The sequence below is a fragment of the Brachyhypopomus gauderio genome, chromosome 1 (genome assembly GCF_052324685.1).
Source record: "Brachyhypopomus gauderio isolate BG-103 chromosome 1, BGAUD_0.2, whole genome shotgun sequence".
NCBI lineage: Eukaryota > Metazoa > Chordata > Actinopteri > Gymnotiformes > Hypopomidae > Brachyhypopomus > Brachyhypopomus gauderio.
Window position 1 is genome coordinate 3833106 of NC_135211.1, and position 18550 is coordinate 3851655.

At 41.9% G+C, this 18550-nt stretch overlaps 1 protein-coding gene and 1 pseudogene across 1 annotated transcript; both read left to right on the top strand.

Annotated features, from left to right (window-relative positions):
- Window positions 1-139: 139 nt before the first annotated feature.
- On the top strand, window positions 140-3572 carry LOC143526332 (hatching enzyme 1.2-like). Its single transcript, XM_077020915.1, has 4 exons — window positions 140-504; window positions 2734-2874; window positions 2958-3075; window positions 3185-3572. The coding sequence occupies exons 1-4, from the start codon at window positions 387-389 to the stop codon at window positions 3570-3572; spliced, it is 765 nt and encodes a 254-aa protein (XP_076877030.1). The 5' UTR covers window positions 140-386.
- A 2305-nt stretch (window positions 3573-5877) lies between these two features.
- Window positions 5878-9063, top strand: LOC143526348 (hatching enzyme 1.2-like; annotated as a pseudogene).
- The last annotated feature ends 9487 nt before the right edge of the window (window positions 9064-18550 follow it).

The following is an 18550-nucleotide window of genomic DNA, read 5'->3' on the forward strand; positions in this document are numbered from 1 at the left end:
ACACAATTCTTGAACTATCCTTTCCAACAGATCCTACAATAGTGATTAAACTGAAATGACAACAAAAACAGTCTAATGCACAGTGATAACCAAACTCTACAGATCATCCATTAGTGGAGATTAGCCAAACAAACTCAGCCGCACACTGCAATTCATTGAGATATTTGACTAATGGGGAAGTTCCAAGTGTCCTCCCTTTGGTGATATACATTAGACAGTGGACACTAATGCCTAACATTAGTCCCACACTGTCACACCTGTGTTTGTTTGTTCATGGGATTGTGGTCATATAAGTGTCCATGTGTATAAAAGGCCAGGATGGACAGTATTCAGACATTGAGCTAGAGTGTAGAAGCATCCAGATCATCTCCTCACACTGAAGCAACATGGAGCCCAGAGCCTCTCTCTACATTCTAGCCCTGCTGCTGGGTCTCTACCAGGCTCTCCCTCTCACAGAACATCAGCATGTGGACATCATTTCACGCATTATCACCATCAACAATGGTCAGACAAGTTGCTGGTTGTATGGAGTGATTTTTGTTTCAATAGTTCCACAAAAGCAAAAGTAAATCCAAGAGCAGAAAGTATATGTTATGAATGCAAAACAGAAAAATATATATCAAAAGTATATATTTTTAATATAATTGGTTATTTGAAACTTATTTTCGTTTGCATTTTGACAAGTTTTTGGTTCCATTGTTTTTGTTTTTTTGGATTTTCCCAGTAAGGTCTTTTGCTTCTGGAATCTCTCTTTGCTTCTGCTTCGTTTTTTGCTTCTGACTTTTGGAACACATTTCACGTGTGGGAGGGTCTTAGATGAAGGCGTTCCTCTGCAATCTCCATTGGTCACTGATTCCGGACTGACACAGAGCTCTGAGACCGCCTCTGGGACCAAGCCACGCCCACCCCACCAGCTTCCCAGCGTTTTCAAACATGGCAGAACGCGGTGGTTCTGTTTCACAGCAGCATGTAAACTGAGTTTTACCATTAAAGTTTATAATTAATTGCTAAATGTTCTGTAGATATTGCAAATGTACACTGTATAATAACTACATTAAGCATGCTCACCAGCACGAGCTTTTTAAAATTTTAGTGAACTGGATGGAGAGAACATTGATGTGTGGAAGAAATATGAGTATTTGCAATATCTGGTATGGCGACGGACGGGGGTGGGGGGCAGCTGGTGTACGAGAGGTGATGCCAAATATAGTAAAATTCATAATAGTAAAAAATACCAAAATTAAAGCCAAATACCAAAATTAAAGCAATACTGAAAAGTGGCCACCCTATATACAACCAGCTTTGTTCACTCACAGTTTTTCAGTGTTCTGCAGGTACCACACACAAACACACATCACATGCATCTTGTGCTGTCCATATTTTATTAAGAAGTGAACAATATTCATTGAACCATTGAACATAGAGATACTAAACATAATACATGTCAGACATGACATTCAGACACTGTCCGACTCAGAGATAAAAACAAAAAGATTTTAACTTGGAGGGGTGCGAGTAAGAAGAGTAGTCCATTGAAACGCAGAGTGCGGATTAGTTTCCTTCTCACTTTAGACCCGCGGGACGCTAGCGAACGTTACTGGAGGAGCGAGTAACTAGTCGCTACTATTGTGAATGTAGCAAAACAGCAGCGATTAAATTAAAAATAATTTAAAGGCTAGCTTTAAACACGCTCTTCCCTGTTGACTTCTCTCACGGTAATGTCGCGCTGAAAAATATTGACCTGTCTTGTCAATATATGGAGCCAGATCCGTAAACGCGTCAAAACCATTACATCTTAATGAACCAATAAATAACATCAGCGGCAAAAATGAGTGTAAAAATACCAGGGTTCATCATTTAGAACTACAAAAAATCTTGTTTCTTATTTTACTATCTACCTATTTTTCATAAGAGTTTGTTTTACCGCAAAATATGAAAACTTCAAAACGGCGAATTTCGCCGCAAGGTGACAGATTTTCATGCCTGCATCCAGTTCACTACAATTTTAAAAAGCTCGCGCTGGTGAAGTGTGCTAAATATTAACTGCCATGCTTAATGTAGTTATTATACAGTGTACATTTGCAATATCTACAGACCATTTACCAATTAATTATAAACTTTTATGGTAAAACTTAGTTTACATGCTACTGTGAAACAGAACCACCGCGTTCCGCCATGTTTGAAACCGCTGGGAAGCTGGTGGGGTGGGCGTGGCTTGGTCCCAGAGCTCTGTGTCAGTCCGGAATCAGTGACCAATGGAGATTGCAGAGGAACGCCTTCATCTAAGCCCCTCCCACACGTGAAATGTGTTCCAAAAGTCAGAAGCAAAAAACGAAGCAGAAGCAAAGAGAGATTCCAGAAGCAAAAGACCTTACTGGGAAAATCCAAAAAAACAAAAACAATGGAACCAAAAACTTGTCAAAATGCAAACGAAAATAAGTTTCAAATAACCAATTATATTAAAAATATATACTTTTGATATATTTTTTTCTGTTTTGCATTCATAACTTTTCATAACTGCATTCATACTTTTGCTTTTGTGGAACTATTGAAACAAAAATCACTCCATATGGTTGTTTTCTTTTTATTTTAACATGCTTTCTCTTAAGATGTATAAACACATTTGATAAATACTAAACATTTTACTATGGCAATGCTAAAACATTTCATTTGAAGTTCCTGTTATTTGGTTTTTGCAACCCAAATCCCTTTTTTGTCCATGATTGCATGAAGGATCTAGTGAACAGTTGGTGGAGGGAGACATACTTGTGCCAAGTACCAGGAATGCTCTGGTCTGCCGGAGTAACAACTGCTTTTGGCACAAGTCTTCAACTGGAGTAGTGCAGGTCCCTTATGTCGTGAGTAAAGATTTCTGTAAGTAAAACCTCCAGATTCAGGTTCAGGTTTACATTGATGTTGATGTTATTTCTTAATGTTTTTGCTTGGTTCTTTTTCAGCTTCTTCTGACCTGAATGTAATTACCAGTGCCATGGCATCCTTCCACAGCAAAACCTGCATTCGCTTTGTTCGCAGAACGTTTGAACCTGATTACATCAGCATTCAGAACCTAAATGGGTGAGAGCAGGGAACTATTTGAATTATTTTACTTCTGTTATTCCTGTTTTGTACACATTGCCAATTGCTTGATGTCTGTGACCAGGACAGCCTTCTCCCTGTCTTTCAGGTGCTACTCTTCTATTGGCAGAACAGGTGGTTCTCAGGTGATCTCTCTCAGCAAAGACGGATGTGTGTACCATGGTATCGTTGAGCATGAGTTGAACCACGCGCTCGGTTTCTACCATGAGCATACCAGGAGTGACCGTGACAAGTATGTCAGGATCAACTGGCAAAACATTGACCCATCAATGCAGTCCAATTTTAACAAGGAGAACACCAACAACCTCAACACACCATATGACTACACCTCCGTGATGCACTATGGAAGAACTGCTTTCTCTGTTAACGGCCAGTACACCATCACTCCTATTCCTGATGCTTCAGTGGTGATAGGGCAGAGAGAGGAACTCTCTACCATTGATGTCAAGAGGATCAAAATTCTGTATAATTGCTAAAATTGACATTATATGATGTAAAATTTCTAAACAATACTTCCTCTGTTGCTCGATCTAGTGTGTAATCAAAAATGTAACAATGCAATTGTCATGCATCATGTGACTGTACAATATGTACTAATGTCATATAATAAAATACTTCAAAGCAAATTAATCATGTTCAATGGTATGTATTCAGAATGGTCTGAGCAGCAGTGCTGGGGGGCACAGCATGGCATTATACGTGGATGAATCGCATCTTGCTCTGAGAGCTTTAATTATGAGTATGTGTGCCATATTTTTGTCAAATGTGATTTTTACCCCAATCGAAATTTGTCCTCTGCATTTATCCATCTGTGCAGTTAGAACACACACACACAAGGGATTACTAGGAGGCTTTGTTGCACACGTGCCCAGAGCGGTGGGCAGCCCTAGCTCGCCGCCCGGGGAGCAGTTGGGGTTACGTGCCTTGCTCAAGGGCAACATCTCAGTTTTCTTGAACACACTCTGACTTGGGCCTCCAGGCTCTGTATTTTACACACAAAAGGCTAAATGAGAGCTGTGTAAATAAGTCTTAAACCTAGATTGAAAAATTGGGCTTGTAACTGAGCCTCAAATTGATGCTGTAAGGTTGTTTGATGAGTAAGAGTCTTCATAGGACAAAGATTTACAAATAGCTGTAATTGTAATAATTATATGGTCTAATGAAAACCCTCCATGTGGAGAGTACAGTCGACCACGTGGGTTATGATGTGAAATGAGGACACTGTGAGACCAGACCATGCTTTTTGCATCATTGGGTTCATGCAGTAGAACCTCTGTTTCATTGGAATTTAGAAGAAAACAGTGAGTTGCTGTCCATTGTTTATGTCCTTTATTCACTCATTGTTGTTAATATTACAGGCATAATCAGGATTTGAAGATATATACAACTGAGTATCATCGACGTAACAATAGAAACACATATCATGTTTGCAAATAAATGTGCCTGACAGTAGTCTAATGAGAATTACATGGGGCATGGTATTGACCCTTGTGGGACACCATATTTTACAACTAGCAGCTCAGAGTATTCATTCCATACAAAGATAAATTGACAATTGTAACAGGGCAGCATGATCACAGAGGCAAGTAAGATTACAAATCCAGACAGGCTGCACCCTGAGGTTTTTGTCACTCTTTGGTCTGGTGGTGACGCACGTGTTTGCTGAGAGTAGGACTTGGGTCCAAGACCATATATGGTTGCTGCCCTCAGCCTTTGGTACAAATTTTGTCAGAAGTGGGATGGTACTTTGATACCAACAGGACTGTTTCCATGGTTAAGAACCCATCCCTACTTTGACAGGATGGTTCAAAATCCATTGAAAAACCCTATTGAGGTGCATGGATGTGGTCCTGGATGTAAGGTGGAGGTGTGGGACAGACGGAAAGTGTGAAGTGCAGGGGAACGTTCTGGTAGCATCAGTGGAGATCATCACTCTCTGATGGAGAGGGTGATGTGATGGAGACTGCCACTCCAGAAGGTTTAATGGGTGCTATAAGTTCTCATAATGAGAGCTGGCTCTTTGGCTTTGTGGTCAAGGCACCAGTTTTGTTGCGTTAGATTCATGTGGTCTTTGCCTTTGTCACAACCTTTTACAAGCGCTTCAAAATCTTATGCATTTTAGTTTGATTTTGGATTTAATTCCATATTTTGCAAATATGGATGTTTGTAGCATCTTTGGACAAGCCAGGGAAATGACTCCTTTTTGATTTTGAACCATTACTTATCAACAAATCATTCAAAGAAAAATGGACAGAAATTGATTTTGCTTTCTGAAACAGATTATAACATATGTGTACCTGAAGTGAAGACAAAAAATGTCAGCAAAATTTTCAGTTGCAATAGTTTTTCTTAAAATCTCCAACATGAAAAGCTTGACTGTTCGACTGCTTCTATGACACAATTCTTGAACTATCCTTTCCAACAGATCCTACAATAGTGATTAAACTGAAATGACAACAAAAACAGTCTAATGCACAGTGATAACCAAACTCTACAGATCATCCATTAGTGGAGATTAGCCAAACAAACTCAGCCGCACACTGCAATTCATTGAGATATTTGACTAATGGGGAAGTTCCAAGTGTCCTCCCTTTGGTGATATACATTAGACAGTGGACACTAATGCCTAACATTAGTCCCACACTGTCACACCTGTGTTTGTTTGTTCATGGGATTGTGGTCATATAAGTGTCCATGTGTATAAAAGGCCAGGATGGACAGTATTCAGACATTGAGCTAGAGTGTAGAAGCATCCAGATCATCTCCTCACACTGAAGCAACATGGAGCCCAGAGCCTCTCTCTACATTCTAGCCCTGCTGCTGGGTCTCTACCAGGCTCTCCCTCTCACAGAACATCAGCATGTGGACATCATTTCACGCATTATCACCATCAACAATGGTCAGACAAGTTGCTGGTTGTATGGAGTGATTTTTGTTTCAATAGTTCCACAAAAGCAAAAGTAAATCCAAGAGCAGAAAGTATATGTTATGAATGCAAAACAGAAAAATATATATCAAAAGTATATATTTTTAATATAATTGGTTATTTGAAACTTATTTTCGTTTGCATTTTGACAAGTTTTTGGTTCCATTGTTTTTGTTTTTTTGGATTTTCCCAGTAAGGTCTTTTGCTTCTGGAATCTCTCTTTGCTTCTGCTTCGTTTTTTGCTTCTGACTTTTGGAACACATTTCACGTGTGGGAGGGTCTTAGATGAAGGCGTTCCTCTGCAATCTCCATTGGTCACTGATTCCGGACTGACACAGAGCTCTGAGACCGCCTCTGGGACCAAGCCACGCCCACCCCACCAGCTTCCCAGCGTTTTCAAACATGGCAGAACGCGGTGGTTCTGTTTCACAGCAGCATGTAAACTGAGTTTTACCATTAAAGTTTATAATTAATTGCTAAATGTTCTGTAGATATTGCAAATGTACACTGTATAATAACTACATTAAGCATGCTCACCAGCACGAGCTTTTTAAAATTTTAGTGAACTGGATGGAGAGAACATTGATGTGTGGAAGAAATATGAGTATTTGCAATATCTGGTATGGCGACGGACGGGGGTGGGGGGCAGCTGGTGTACGAGAGGTGATGCCAAATATAGTAAAATTCATAATAGTAAAAAATACCAAAATTAAAGCCAAATACCAAAATTAAAGCAATACTGAAAAGTGGCCACCCTATATACAACCAGCTTTGTTCACTCACAGTTTTTCAGTGTTCTGCAGGTACCACACACAAACACACATCACATGCATCTTGTGCTGTCCATATTTTATTAAGAAGTGAACAATATTCATTGAACCATTGAACATAGAGATACTAAACATAATACATGTCAGACATGACATTCAGACACTGTCCGACTCAGAGATAAAAACAAAAAGATTTTAACTTGGAGGGGTGCGAGTAAGAAGAGTAGTCCATTGAAACGCAGAGTGCGGATTAGTTTCCTTCTCACTTTAGACCCGCGGGACGCTAGCGAACGTTACTGGAGGAGCGAGTAACTAGTCGCTACTATTGTGAATGTAGCAAAACAGCAGCGATTAAATTAAAAATAATTTAAAGGCTAGCTTTAAACACGCTCTTCCCTGTTGACTTCTCTCACGGTAATGTCGCGCTGAAAAATATTGACCTGTCTTGTCAATATATGGAGCCAGATCCGTAAACGCGTCAAAACCATTACATCTTAATGAACCAATAAATAACATCAGCGGCAAAAATGAGTGTAAAAATACCAGGGTTCATCATTTAGAACTACAAAAAATCTTGTTTCTTATTTTACTATCTACCTATTTTTCATAAGAGTTTGTTTTACCGCAAAATATGAAAACTTCAAAACGGCGAATTTCGCCGCAAGGTGACAGATTTTCATGCCTGCATCCAGTTCACTACAATTTTAAAAAGCTTGCGCTGGTGAAGTGTGCTAAATATTAACTGCCATGCTTAATGTAGTTATTATACAGTGTACATTTGCAATATCTACAGACCATTTACCAATTAATTATAAACTTTTATGGTAAAACTTAGTTTACATGCTACTGTGAAACAGAACCACCGCGTTCCGCCATGTTTGAAACCGCTGGGAAGCTGGTGGGGTGGGCGTGGCTTGGTCCCAGAGCTCTGTGTCAGTCCGGAATCAGTGACCAATGGAGATTGCAGAGGAACGCCTTCATCTAAGCCCCTCCCACACGTGAAATGTGTTCCAAAAGTCAGAAGCAAAAAACGAAGCAGAAGCAAAGAGAGATTCCAGAAGCAAAAGACCTTACTGGGAAAATCCAAAAAAACAAAAACAATGGAACCAAAAACTTGTCAAAATGCAAACGAAAATAAGTTTCAAATAACCAATTATATTAAAAATATATACTTTTGATATATTTTTTTCTGTTTTGCATTCATAACTTTTCATAACTGCATTCATACTTTTGCTTTTGTGGAACTATTGAAACAAAAATCACTCCATATGGTTGTTTTCTTTTTATTTTAACATGCTTTCTCTTAAGATGTATAAACACATTTGATAAATACTAAACATTTTACTATGGCAATGCTAAAACATTTCATTTGAAGTTCCTGTTATTTGGTTTTTGCAACCCAAATCCCTTTTTTGTCCATGATTGCATGAAGGATCTAGTGAACAGTTGGTGGAGGGAGACATACTTGTGCCAAGTACCAGGAATGCTCTGGTCTGCCGGAGTAACAACTGCTTTTGGCACAAGTCTTCAACTGGAGTAGTGCAGGTCCCTTATGTCGTGAGTAAAGATTTCTGTAAGTAAAACCTCCAGATTCAGGTTCAGGTTTACATTGATGTTGATGTTATTTCTTAATGTTTTTGCTTGGTTCTTTTTCAGCTTCTTCTGACCTGAATGTAATTACCAGTGCCATGGCATCCTTCCACAGCAAAACCTGCATTCGCTTTGTTCGCAGAACGTTTGAACCTGATTACATCAGCATTCAGAACCTAAATGGCTGAGAGCAGGGAACTATTTGAATTATTTTACTTCTGTTATTCCTGTTTTGTACACATTGCCAATTGCTTGATGTCTGTGACCAGGACAGCCTTCTCCCTGTCTTTTAGGTGCTACTCTTCTATTGGCAGAACAGGTGGTTCTCAGGTGATCTCTCTCAGCAAAGACGGATGTGTGTACCATGGTATCGTTGAGCATGAGTTGAACCACGCGCTCGGTTTCTACCATGAGCATACCAGGAGTGACCGTGACAAGTATGTCAGGATCAACTGGCAAAACATTGACCCATCAATGCAGTCCAATTTTAACAAGGAGAACACCAACAACCTCAACACACCATATGACTACACCTCCGTGATGCACTATGGAAGAACTGCTTTCTCTGTTAACGGCCAGTACACCATCACTCCTATTCCTGATGCTTCAGTGGTGATAGGGCAGAGAGAGGAACTCTCTACCATTGATGTCAAGAGGATCAAAATTCTGTATAATTGCTAAAATTGACATTATATGATGTAAAATTTCTAAACAATACTTCCTCTGTTGCTCGACCTAGTGTGTAATCAAAAATGTAACAATGCAATTGTCATGCATCATGTGACTGTACAATATGTACTAATGTCATATAATAAAATACTTCAAAGCAAATTAATCATGTTCAATGGTATGTATTCAGAATGGTCTGAGCAGCAGTGCTGGGGGGCACAGCATGGCATTATACGTGGATGAATCGCATCTTGCTCTGAGAGCTTTAATTATGAGTATGTGTGCCATATTTTTGTCAAATGTGATTTTTACCCCAATCGAAATTTGTCCTCTGCATTTATCCATCTGTGCAGTTAGAACACACACACACAAGGGATTACTAGGAGGCTTTGTTGCACACGTGCCCAGAGCGGTGGGCAGCCCTAGCTCGCCGCCCGGGGAGCAGTTGGGGTTACGTGCCTTGCTCAAGGGCAACATCTCAGTTTTCTTGAACACACTATGACTTGGGCCTCCAGGCTCTGTATTTTACACACAAAAGGCTAAATGAGAGCTGTGTAAATAAGTCTTAAACCTAGATTGAAAAATTGGGCTTGTAACTGAGCCTCAAATTGATGCTGTAAGGTTGTTTGATGAGTAAGAGTCTTCATAGGACAAAGATTTACAAATAGCTGTAATTGTAATAATTATATGGTCTAATGAAAACCCTCCATGTGGAGAGTACAGTCGACCACGTGGGTTATGATGTGAAATGAGGACACTGTGAGATCAGACCATGCTTTTTGCATCATTGGGTTCATGCAGTAGAACCTCTGTTTCATTGGAATTTAGAAGAAAACAGTGAGTTGCTGTCCATTGTTTATGTCCTTTATTCAGTCATTGTTGTTAATATTACAGGCATAATCAGGATTTGAAGATATATACAACTGAGTATCATTGACGTAACAATGTGTCAGGAATGCCACCTGATCTTTCTTAATCAACCTCACCTGCCCCTCATTACCACGCCCCCTTCAGCCTTACTTAAGCACTTCACCAGCACATCTCAGTTGCGAAGTATTGCCGACTCATGCCGCGTACCAAGCCTTTCTATATCCTGTCTGCTCTCCTGTGTCCTGACCCTCGCTTACGTCCCCGACCTTGTCTCCTGCCTAATCCCTCTGTACCTCCTGACTTCTGCTCCCCCGGTATGACCCTGGACCGTCCTGACCACGCCAAGAAAACGCTGTTACTACTGATCCTAGTACTCGTGATTCACCTGCCTGTGTTTGTACCAGCGTCTCATTTCAATAAAAGCGGTGTTCTTCCGCATTTGGATCCCTCTCTGCCTGTTCAATACGTTACACAATGGAAACACATATCATGTTTGCAAATAAATGTGCCTGACAGTAGTCTAATGAGAATTACATGGGGCATGGTATTGACCCTTGTGGGACACCATATTTTACAACTGGCAGCTCAGAGTATTCATTCCATACAAAGATAAATTGACAATTGTAACAGGGCAGCATGATCACAGAGGCAAGTAAGATTACAAATCCAGACAGGCTGCACCCTGAGGTTTTTGTCACTCTTTGGTCTGGTGGTGACGCACGTGTTTGCTGAGAGTAGGACCTGGGTCCAAGACAATCTATGGTTGCTGCCGTCAGCCTTTGGTACAAATTTCGTCAGAAGTGGGATGGTACTTTGATACCATCGGGACTGTTTCCATGGTTAAGAACCCATCCCTACTGTGACAGGATGGTTCAAAACCCATTAAAAAAACCCTATTGAGGTGCATGGATGTGGTCCTGGATGTAAGGTGGAGATGTGGGACAGACGGAAAGTGTAAAGTGCAGGGGAACGTTCTGGTAGCATCAGTGGAGATCATCACTCTCTGATGGAGAGGGTGATGTGATGGAGACTGCCATGGAGACTGCGGCTCTTTGGCCTTCTGCTCAAGGCACCAGTTTGTTGCATGAGATTCATGTGGTCTCTGTCTTTATCACAAACTTTTACAAGCGCTTCAAAATCTTATGCATGCAGCCAATGAGGATGGTGGTAAGTTGTTCCTGATATGCAGTCAAGTAAGCACTCACAGACAGAGAAAGAAAACCGGACTGAGGAATTAAATTTACCTATTTTTATTTCTCTGTCTGTGAGTGCTTACTTGACTGCGTGTCGGGAACACCTTACCACCATCCTCATTGGCGTTAGAGAGAAATCGCCACTACAAAGTCTGAAAACTTTCTAACCCGACTTTAAGAAGGATTGCTCTGAAATATCTTGGATTACTTCACCCTGCTTCGGATACGTTGGATGTTTTCCTGTGGATGCTCAAAAAAGGATGAAATGGAAGCGTAAATTAGGAAGGAAAGCAAGCAAGCAGGGTGTGTGAAAACCGATACTCGAAGGACTTTAAAAGTTGAAAGACTGTAGTGATTGTGGACTGCGTTTAAATCACAATGTCGGAATGCGAGATGGTACAAGACCCGGCTGAGTTAGTAAAGATCAAGATTGCCTCCCGCCGTGGCAAGTTAAGTGTCTGCACGAAACAAATCAATGAAATTCGGACTTTGTTGGTTCAAAACGGAGAAATGGAACAAGTTGAAGGAAAGGTGACGGCACTGTTGCTAAGTATTCAGTCGTTTAAAACATCACACGGCAAAGTGCAATCATTACTGTTGGAGGATGAAACCGAAAGTGACACGGACTGGTTCAATGGAAAATTGCAGGACATTGAGGATTTCCTTGAAAAAGTGAACGTTTGGAGAATGGAACAAAACAAACTGCAGTCAACCATACAGCCACAGGACAGCGTTTCTAACGTTTCCAGGACTTCTAGGTCTTCGAGGGCCTCGTCTGCAGTGAAGATGGCACTGGCTGAGAAGGCTGCTCTGGAGGCACGGAGTAAAGCACTGCCAGCACTTCAGGCGCTGCAAATGGAGGAGGCAGAGCTCAAGATAAAGCGTGAGATGGAGGAAATGTCACTGAGATTAAAGCGCGACATGGAAGAAATGGCATTAAAATCCAAACGCGAGAATCTGGAACTACAAGCTCAATTAGACGAGGCAAATGCCAAACTCAAAGCATTGAGCGACGCTGAAGAGCAAGGTAACGCTATGAATGAGTATTATGACTCCCGTATGGAGGAGTCGAGTAAGCCTGTCCTCTCTCGCCTCGACTTTGCACCTGTGGCGGCTGTTCCTAAAACACCACTTCAGCGAGCAGTGCGACATCTAAAAAGCAGCTCCAGGGGTATCGCGCCGTCCACCACAAATCAGCAGCAACGATGTGGCGGAATCAACACCACTCCAGCCACCGACACAGAGCTGAACAGGCAGAGAGACCTTACAGAAATAATGGTGAGACAGCTAAATCTTTCCATTTTACCAAAAAGAGAAGTGCCTACTTTTAGTGGTAATCCCTTGTCATTCCAGCCATTTATGCTTGCCTTTGAGCATTCTATTGAAAAAAATACTGATGATTATAAAGACAGATTGTACTTTTTAAAGCAGTTCACTGATGGCCCAGCAAAGAATATCGTCAAAATTTGCATGCATATGGATGCCCTCCAAGTTTATGCCAAGGCAAAAGAGCTCTTGAAAACTCATTTTGGAAATGAAACGAAAATTGCAAATGCATACTTAGACAAGGCTTTTAATTGGGCAACACTGAAAGTTGATGATGGAAAGGCTCTCCTTGAATATGCACTATATTTAAGAGAATGTCTTACTGCCATGCAAAATCTGGACCATTTGGATGAACTGAATGTAACATCTAATCTTAAACTGCTCATCTCCAAATTACCCTACAAACTCTGTGAACGCTGGCGAACCACAGTGTATGAAAAATCCCAACAAAACAACACACGGATTAAGTTCGTTCATCTTGTGGAGTTCATAGAACGCCAGTCTACCATCTTACTCCATCCAGTGTTTGGTGACATCAGAGATAACCCAATCAGCAAGCCCATCTCTAGAGCCAAGCCTAGTGCAAAGTCTCAAAAGAGTGGAAGCAGCTTCATGACCTCTGTCACCTTGTCTAACCCTCAGTTAACAGCACAGACAGCTAAGACGCAGCAAACCAACAAGCACGTTCCAGCGTCAATGACATGCAGTTGCTGTTCAGATAGGCACGACATCACTGACTGTGAAAATTTCAAATCACAGGCACATGAAGAGAAAGTAGAATATCTGAAGAGAAATGGCTACTGTTTTGGGTGTCTAAAAAAGGACATCTTAGCAGGAACTGCCTCAATAGGGCCATTTGTGAGCTGTGCAAGCGTAAACATCATACCTTACTGAACATTACCTGTGAGTATACTGTCAAAACTCAGGCGCCTGTTAATAGCGCACTCATCTCAGCTAGTCATGTTACAGGGGCCAGTCACTGTGCATTGGCCATTGTGCCAGTCATCATTGAGTCACCCAAAAGCTCCAGATCCATAATGACCTACGCATTCCTTGACCCGGGCAGCTCAGCAACTTTCTGCTCTGACAAGCTCATGCATCAGCTTAACGTCAGCGGACGCAGGACTGAGGTGGCCCTGAAAACGATGGGACAGGAGCAAATGGTGAGATGCTATGAGCTCAAAGGTCTTAAAGGTGGCAACATTGATGGCAGTGTGTTCCTTCAGTTACCCATTGTATACACACAAGCCAAAATCCCAGTGTCAAAGGACCATTTGGTTACAGCAAACGACATCAAAAGATGGCCGTACCTCAGTGGCATAACCCTGGACAGCATTGATGCTGATATAGAGCTACTGATCGGCATGGACGTACCGAAGGCGATGGAACCATGGGATGTCTTAAATAGCCAAAATGATGGACCATATGCAGTCAGGACATTACTTGGATGGGTGGTCAATGGTCCACTCAATTCCTGCTTGGCTATGGAAAGAGGTGACAAGGGACCCGCAACAGTTAACCGAATCACATTGGAGAACATAAGAGAGACGCTTATTAGACAATACAACCATGATTTCCCTGAAAAGGAATGTGAAGAGGAAACCGAGATGTCCGTTGAGGATAAAAAATTCATGGATGTGACGACAAGGTCAGTCGTGCTTAGAAATGGTCGCTATCATTTATCTTTACCTTTTCGCAATGAAGCTGTAAATATGCCAGACAACCAGCAGATGGCAGTACAACGTACAGTGGGTCTAGCTAGAAAATTTAAGAAAGATTCTGCTTTCGCTAGTGAGTACACCACATTTATGGAAGATGTGCTCAGCAAGGGCTATGCAGAAAAGGTGCCTACGTGCCAGCTGCAAAGGAATGATGGAATGGTCTGGTATATACCTCATCACGCAGTCTACCACAAGCAGAATGGCAAGTTGAGAGTTGTATTCTACTGCTCTGCATCTTATAAAGGCAAATCACTGAACACAGAACTTCTCCAGGGTGCGGACCTGGCGAATCCACTGCTGGGTGTTCTTCTGAGATTTAGAGAAGAAAGGATTGCTGTAATGGCCGACATCGAGGCAATGTACTATCAAGTACGTGTTCATGAACATCACCGTGACTTCCTCCGATTCCTCTGGTGGCCACAGGGGGATACAAGCAAGCCATTGGAAGCGTACAGGATGAAGGTTCATCTTTTCGGTACTGTGTCATCTCCAAGCATCGCCAATTATGCCCTGAAAAAAAACAGCAGTTGACAACTCAGAGCAGTTTAGTGCAACAACTCTTGACACCATCAAACAGTTTTTATGTAGATGACTGCCTTCGATCTGTGGCATCTGTGACGGAGGCTATCCAGCTTACGCACAACCTTAGGGAAGCATGCGCCCAAGGAGGATTTACCCTAAACAAGTGGGTAAGTAACAGCTGTGAGGTCCTTGCTACAATACCTGAAAGTCACAGAGCCACGCTTGTGAAACAACTTGACCTGGACAGAGAAAAACCACCCCTTGAGAGGGCCTTGGGAATCCAGTGGAATATCCAGAAAGACATACTCACCTTCAAGGTTGCCGACAAGAGCACATCACTCACTAGGCAAGCCATCCTTTCAGTCGTGAGTTCCATCTATGACCCATTGGGTTTCCTATGCCCTTTCATTCTCAAGGCCAAGCAATTCCTGCAAAAACTGTGCATTGATAATCGTGGATGGGATGAACACATTCCAAAAGAACTCTACAAGCCATGGCAAAGATGGATGACAGAACTGAAACAGCTGGACAGATTTGAAGTGGACAGGTGCATAAAACCTGAGGGTTTCGTCCCGGTGAAGACTGTTCGGCTGCATCATTTCTGTGATGCCAGTGAATCCGGTTATGGAACGGTGACCTACCTTAGTCTTAAGAACAGCAGTGGAGACATTCACATTGTCTTTATAATGGCGAAATCAAGAGTAGCACCTCTGAAGCAGATGACTATTCCCAGGTTGGAGCTTGCTGCTGCCACACTGGCTGTGAAAGTCGACAAAATGCTCCAGAAAGAGCTACATATAGATCTTCAGAATTCCACTTTCTGGGCAGACAGCACAACTGTGCTGAAATACATTCACAACGAAACCAAAAGGTTCCGCACCTATGTTGCTAACCGCATTGCAATAATCCACAGCCTCTCGCAAGCACACCAGTGGAGGTATGTCTGCTCGAAGGACAATCCGGCAGATGATGCCTCACGTGGACTCTATATTGAACCACTCTTGGTGTCCAACAGATGGCTCCACGGTCCTCGCTTGCTTTCAAGAGGGGAATCAGATTGGCCTGATATGCCAGAAGATCTGAGCTACATACCCAGCTGTGCTGTAGAGGTAAAACATGCCATTACTGTCAATTGTGTGAAGATGGAGATTAATGCAACTTCATCCCTGATTCAGTACTTCTCCTCTTGGAGGAAACTACTTAGAGCTGTTGCCTGGTTGCTGAAGCTCAAACGCATCCTTCTGCATCGAAGTCGAAAGGACAGAGACAAAGTGACATCCACATGCCAAGGTGAGCAAGAGCAAAAATGCTTAACTGTGGATGATTTGGATGAAGCAGAAAAGGCAATCATTTGTTATGAACAGCACTGCCACCTGGATGCAGAATTGAAATTGATGAAAATGAACAAACCAGTGAAATCTGATAGCCTTGTATTCAGACTGGATCCATGCATTGACAATGGCATCATGAGGGTTGGAGGACGGATAGGTAAAGCACCGATATCCGTAAACACAAAGAATCCAATCATACTCCCCAAGTCATCACATATATCCAAGTTGATCCTGAGGGATATTCATCAGCAAAATGGACATTCAGGAAGAAATCAAATGCTATCAAAACTTAGACAAAAATTCTGGCTCCCTTTGGCTAACTCTTGTGCTAGACACATTGTTAGATCTTGTGTGTTTTGCAGACGGATGCAGGCCAGACCTGGAATGCAGAAAATGGTGGAATTGCCACAGGATCGGATTACTCCCAACTTGCCACCATTTTCCCATGTTGGTATTGACTTCTTTGGTCCGGTGGAGGCCAAGAGTGGTCACTCACGGGTAAAGCGCTGGGGAGTATTCTTCACCTGTCTGGTAAGCCGGGCAATCCATCTAGAAGTAGCATGGAGTCTGGATACCAGTGCTTGCATGAATGCAGTCCGGCGGTTCCTGTGTCGGAGAGGTCAGGTGCTTACCATCAGAACAGACTGTGGCACCAACTTCACCTCCGCACAGAAGGAACTGGAAATGGCACGGAATCAGCTGGATAAAGAAAAGATTCAGGAATTCCTGCTAAAAAACCATGTCAAGTGGCTGTTCAATCCACCATATGCAGCTCACTTCGGAGGAGCATGGGAAAGACTTATCCGCCTGGTTAAGAAGACACTTCTCTCGATTGTACGATAACAAACACTGGCCGGCGAAATGATGCAAACAGCCTTTTGTGAAAAGGAATGCATTCTCAATGACCGACCGCTTACTACAACCTCTAGTGACCCAAATGATCTCACACCCTTGACACCAAACCACCTACTGCAGTTGAAGAGTGAACCGTTGCCACCTCCTGGTCTCTTTAGTAAAAATGATGTGTACAGCAGGAAATGGTGGAAATATGTCCAATACCTGGCAGATCAGTTCTGGTAAAGGTGGACTATGGAATACCTTCCACTACTGCAAGAACGACAGAAGTGGCTCCACACTGAAATGAATTTCAAAATCAATGACATTGTGGTGCTGGTAGACCCAGCAGCACCTAGGAATTCTTGGCCCCTGGGTAGGGTGGTTAAGACCCTGCCTGGCCCCAAAGGTCTTGTGCGAAGCGTATTGGTGCAAACAAAGACCAACGTGCTGCAGAGACCCATCAGTAAGCTTTGCTTTCTTCTCGAAGGTGATGAAGCACCTTCAGAGAGGCTCTGATTGCACACTTGCAGTACTGACAAATCTAAATATTCCTGTGCGTGCTCTCACACCAGCCCATACACTTACACCTACGGACTTTCACAGGTGGCGCTACATGTACATTGGACTTGGACTTGATCAGTTACCTTTTTTAACTTTACTGAAATAAAAAACAAAAAAGGGGGGGGGGGACCCGAATGGAAACAAAATGTAAGACTAGCATTTCATTTGGTGTTTCTTGGTTTTTTATGGTTACCTTTGTGTATGGGCTAATGTATTGTGTATTAGGTTTTGGAACACCTGTATTGTATAGCCTTTATTGAGTACGTATGGCTCCCTTTCATTATGGTTTAGAATTGTCCTGCAGTAACAGTGACAATTAGGGGCCAGTGTGTTGGAGCCATATTTGTGAATTGTACATCATGTTGATGGTAACTTATAATACACATAAATTAGTGGTATACTTACCTGACATGTTTGCATTTTTATACATATCTGTCTGTCTATGCCTATCCTATTTTTATTTCTCTGTCTGTGAGTGCTTACTTGACTGCGTGTCGGGAACAACTTACCACCATCCTCATTGGCGTTAGACAGAAATCGCCACTACATATGCATTTTATACTTTTGCCAATTAATTTAATTTAATTTAATTTCATATTTTGCAAATATGGATGTTTGTAGCATCCTTGGACAAGCCAGGGAAATGCCTACTTTTTATTTTGAACCATTACTTATCAACAAATCATTCTAAGAAAAAATGGACAGAAATTGATTTTGCTTTTTGAAACAGATTATAACTAGTGGTGGGACTTTAACGCGGTATTTTCGATTAATTAATTACAGGAAAGTTAACGCACTAAAAAAATTTACGCATTTTAACGCATTTAACGCACGAGACACTTTTGCACCATGGAATGTTTCTCAGTACGCGAGTTCCGGGCATACAGATTATGGACACACAATAAGATCATGATGGAGATGACTGAAGAGGCTACGCCTGTGGATGGGAAATTAAAAAATATGAAACTTCCAGATGGAAGTACAAACAAAAATAGTGTTATTTACACTTTATGTAGGAAGGAGTTCGCTTATCACAGGAGCACTTCCACCCTTCATTACCACCTCAACGCAAAACATGTTGCGGCTAAAGCTGGGCATACACTGTGCGATATTTTAAATCGTGTACTCAGCTCCAGCT

Bases quoted from the DNA above. Each gene is read 5' to 3' on its own strand.
- LOC143526332 (XM_077020915.1), top strand. From the start codon at position 387: ATGGAGCCCAGAGCCTCTCTCTACATTCTAGCCCTGCTGCTGGGTCTC. The intron at 2,875-2,957 runs GTAAGTAAAACC...GTTCTTTTTCAG, and splicing joins TGTCGTGAGTAAAGATTTCT to CTTCTTCTGACCTGAATGTA. The intron at 3,076-3,184 runs GTGAGAGCAGGG...CCTGTCTTTCAG, and splicing joins AGCATTCAGAACCTAAATGG to GTGCTACTCTTCTATTGGCA.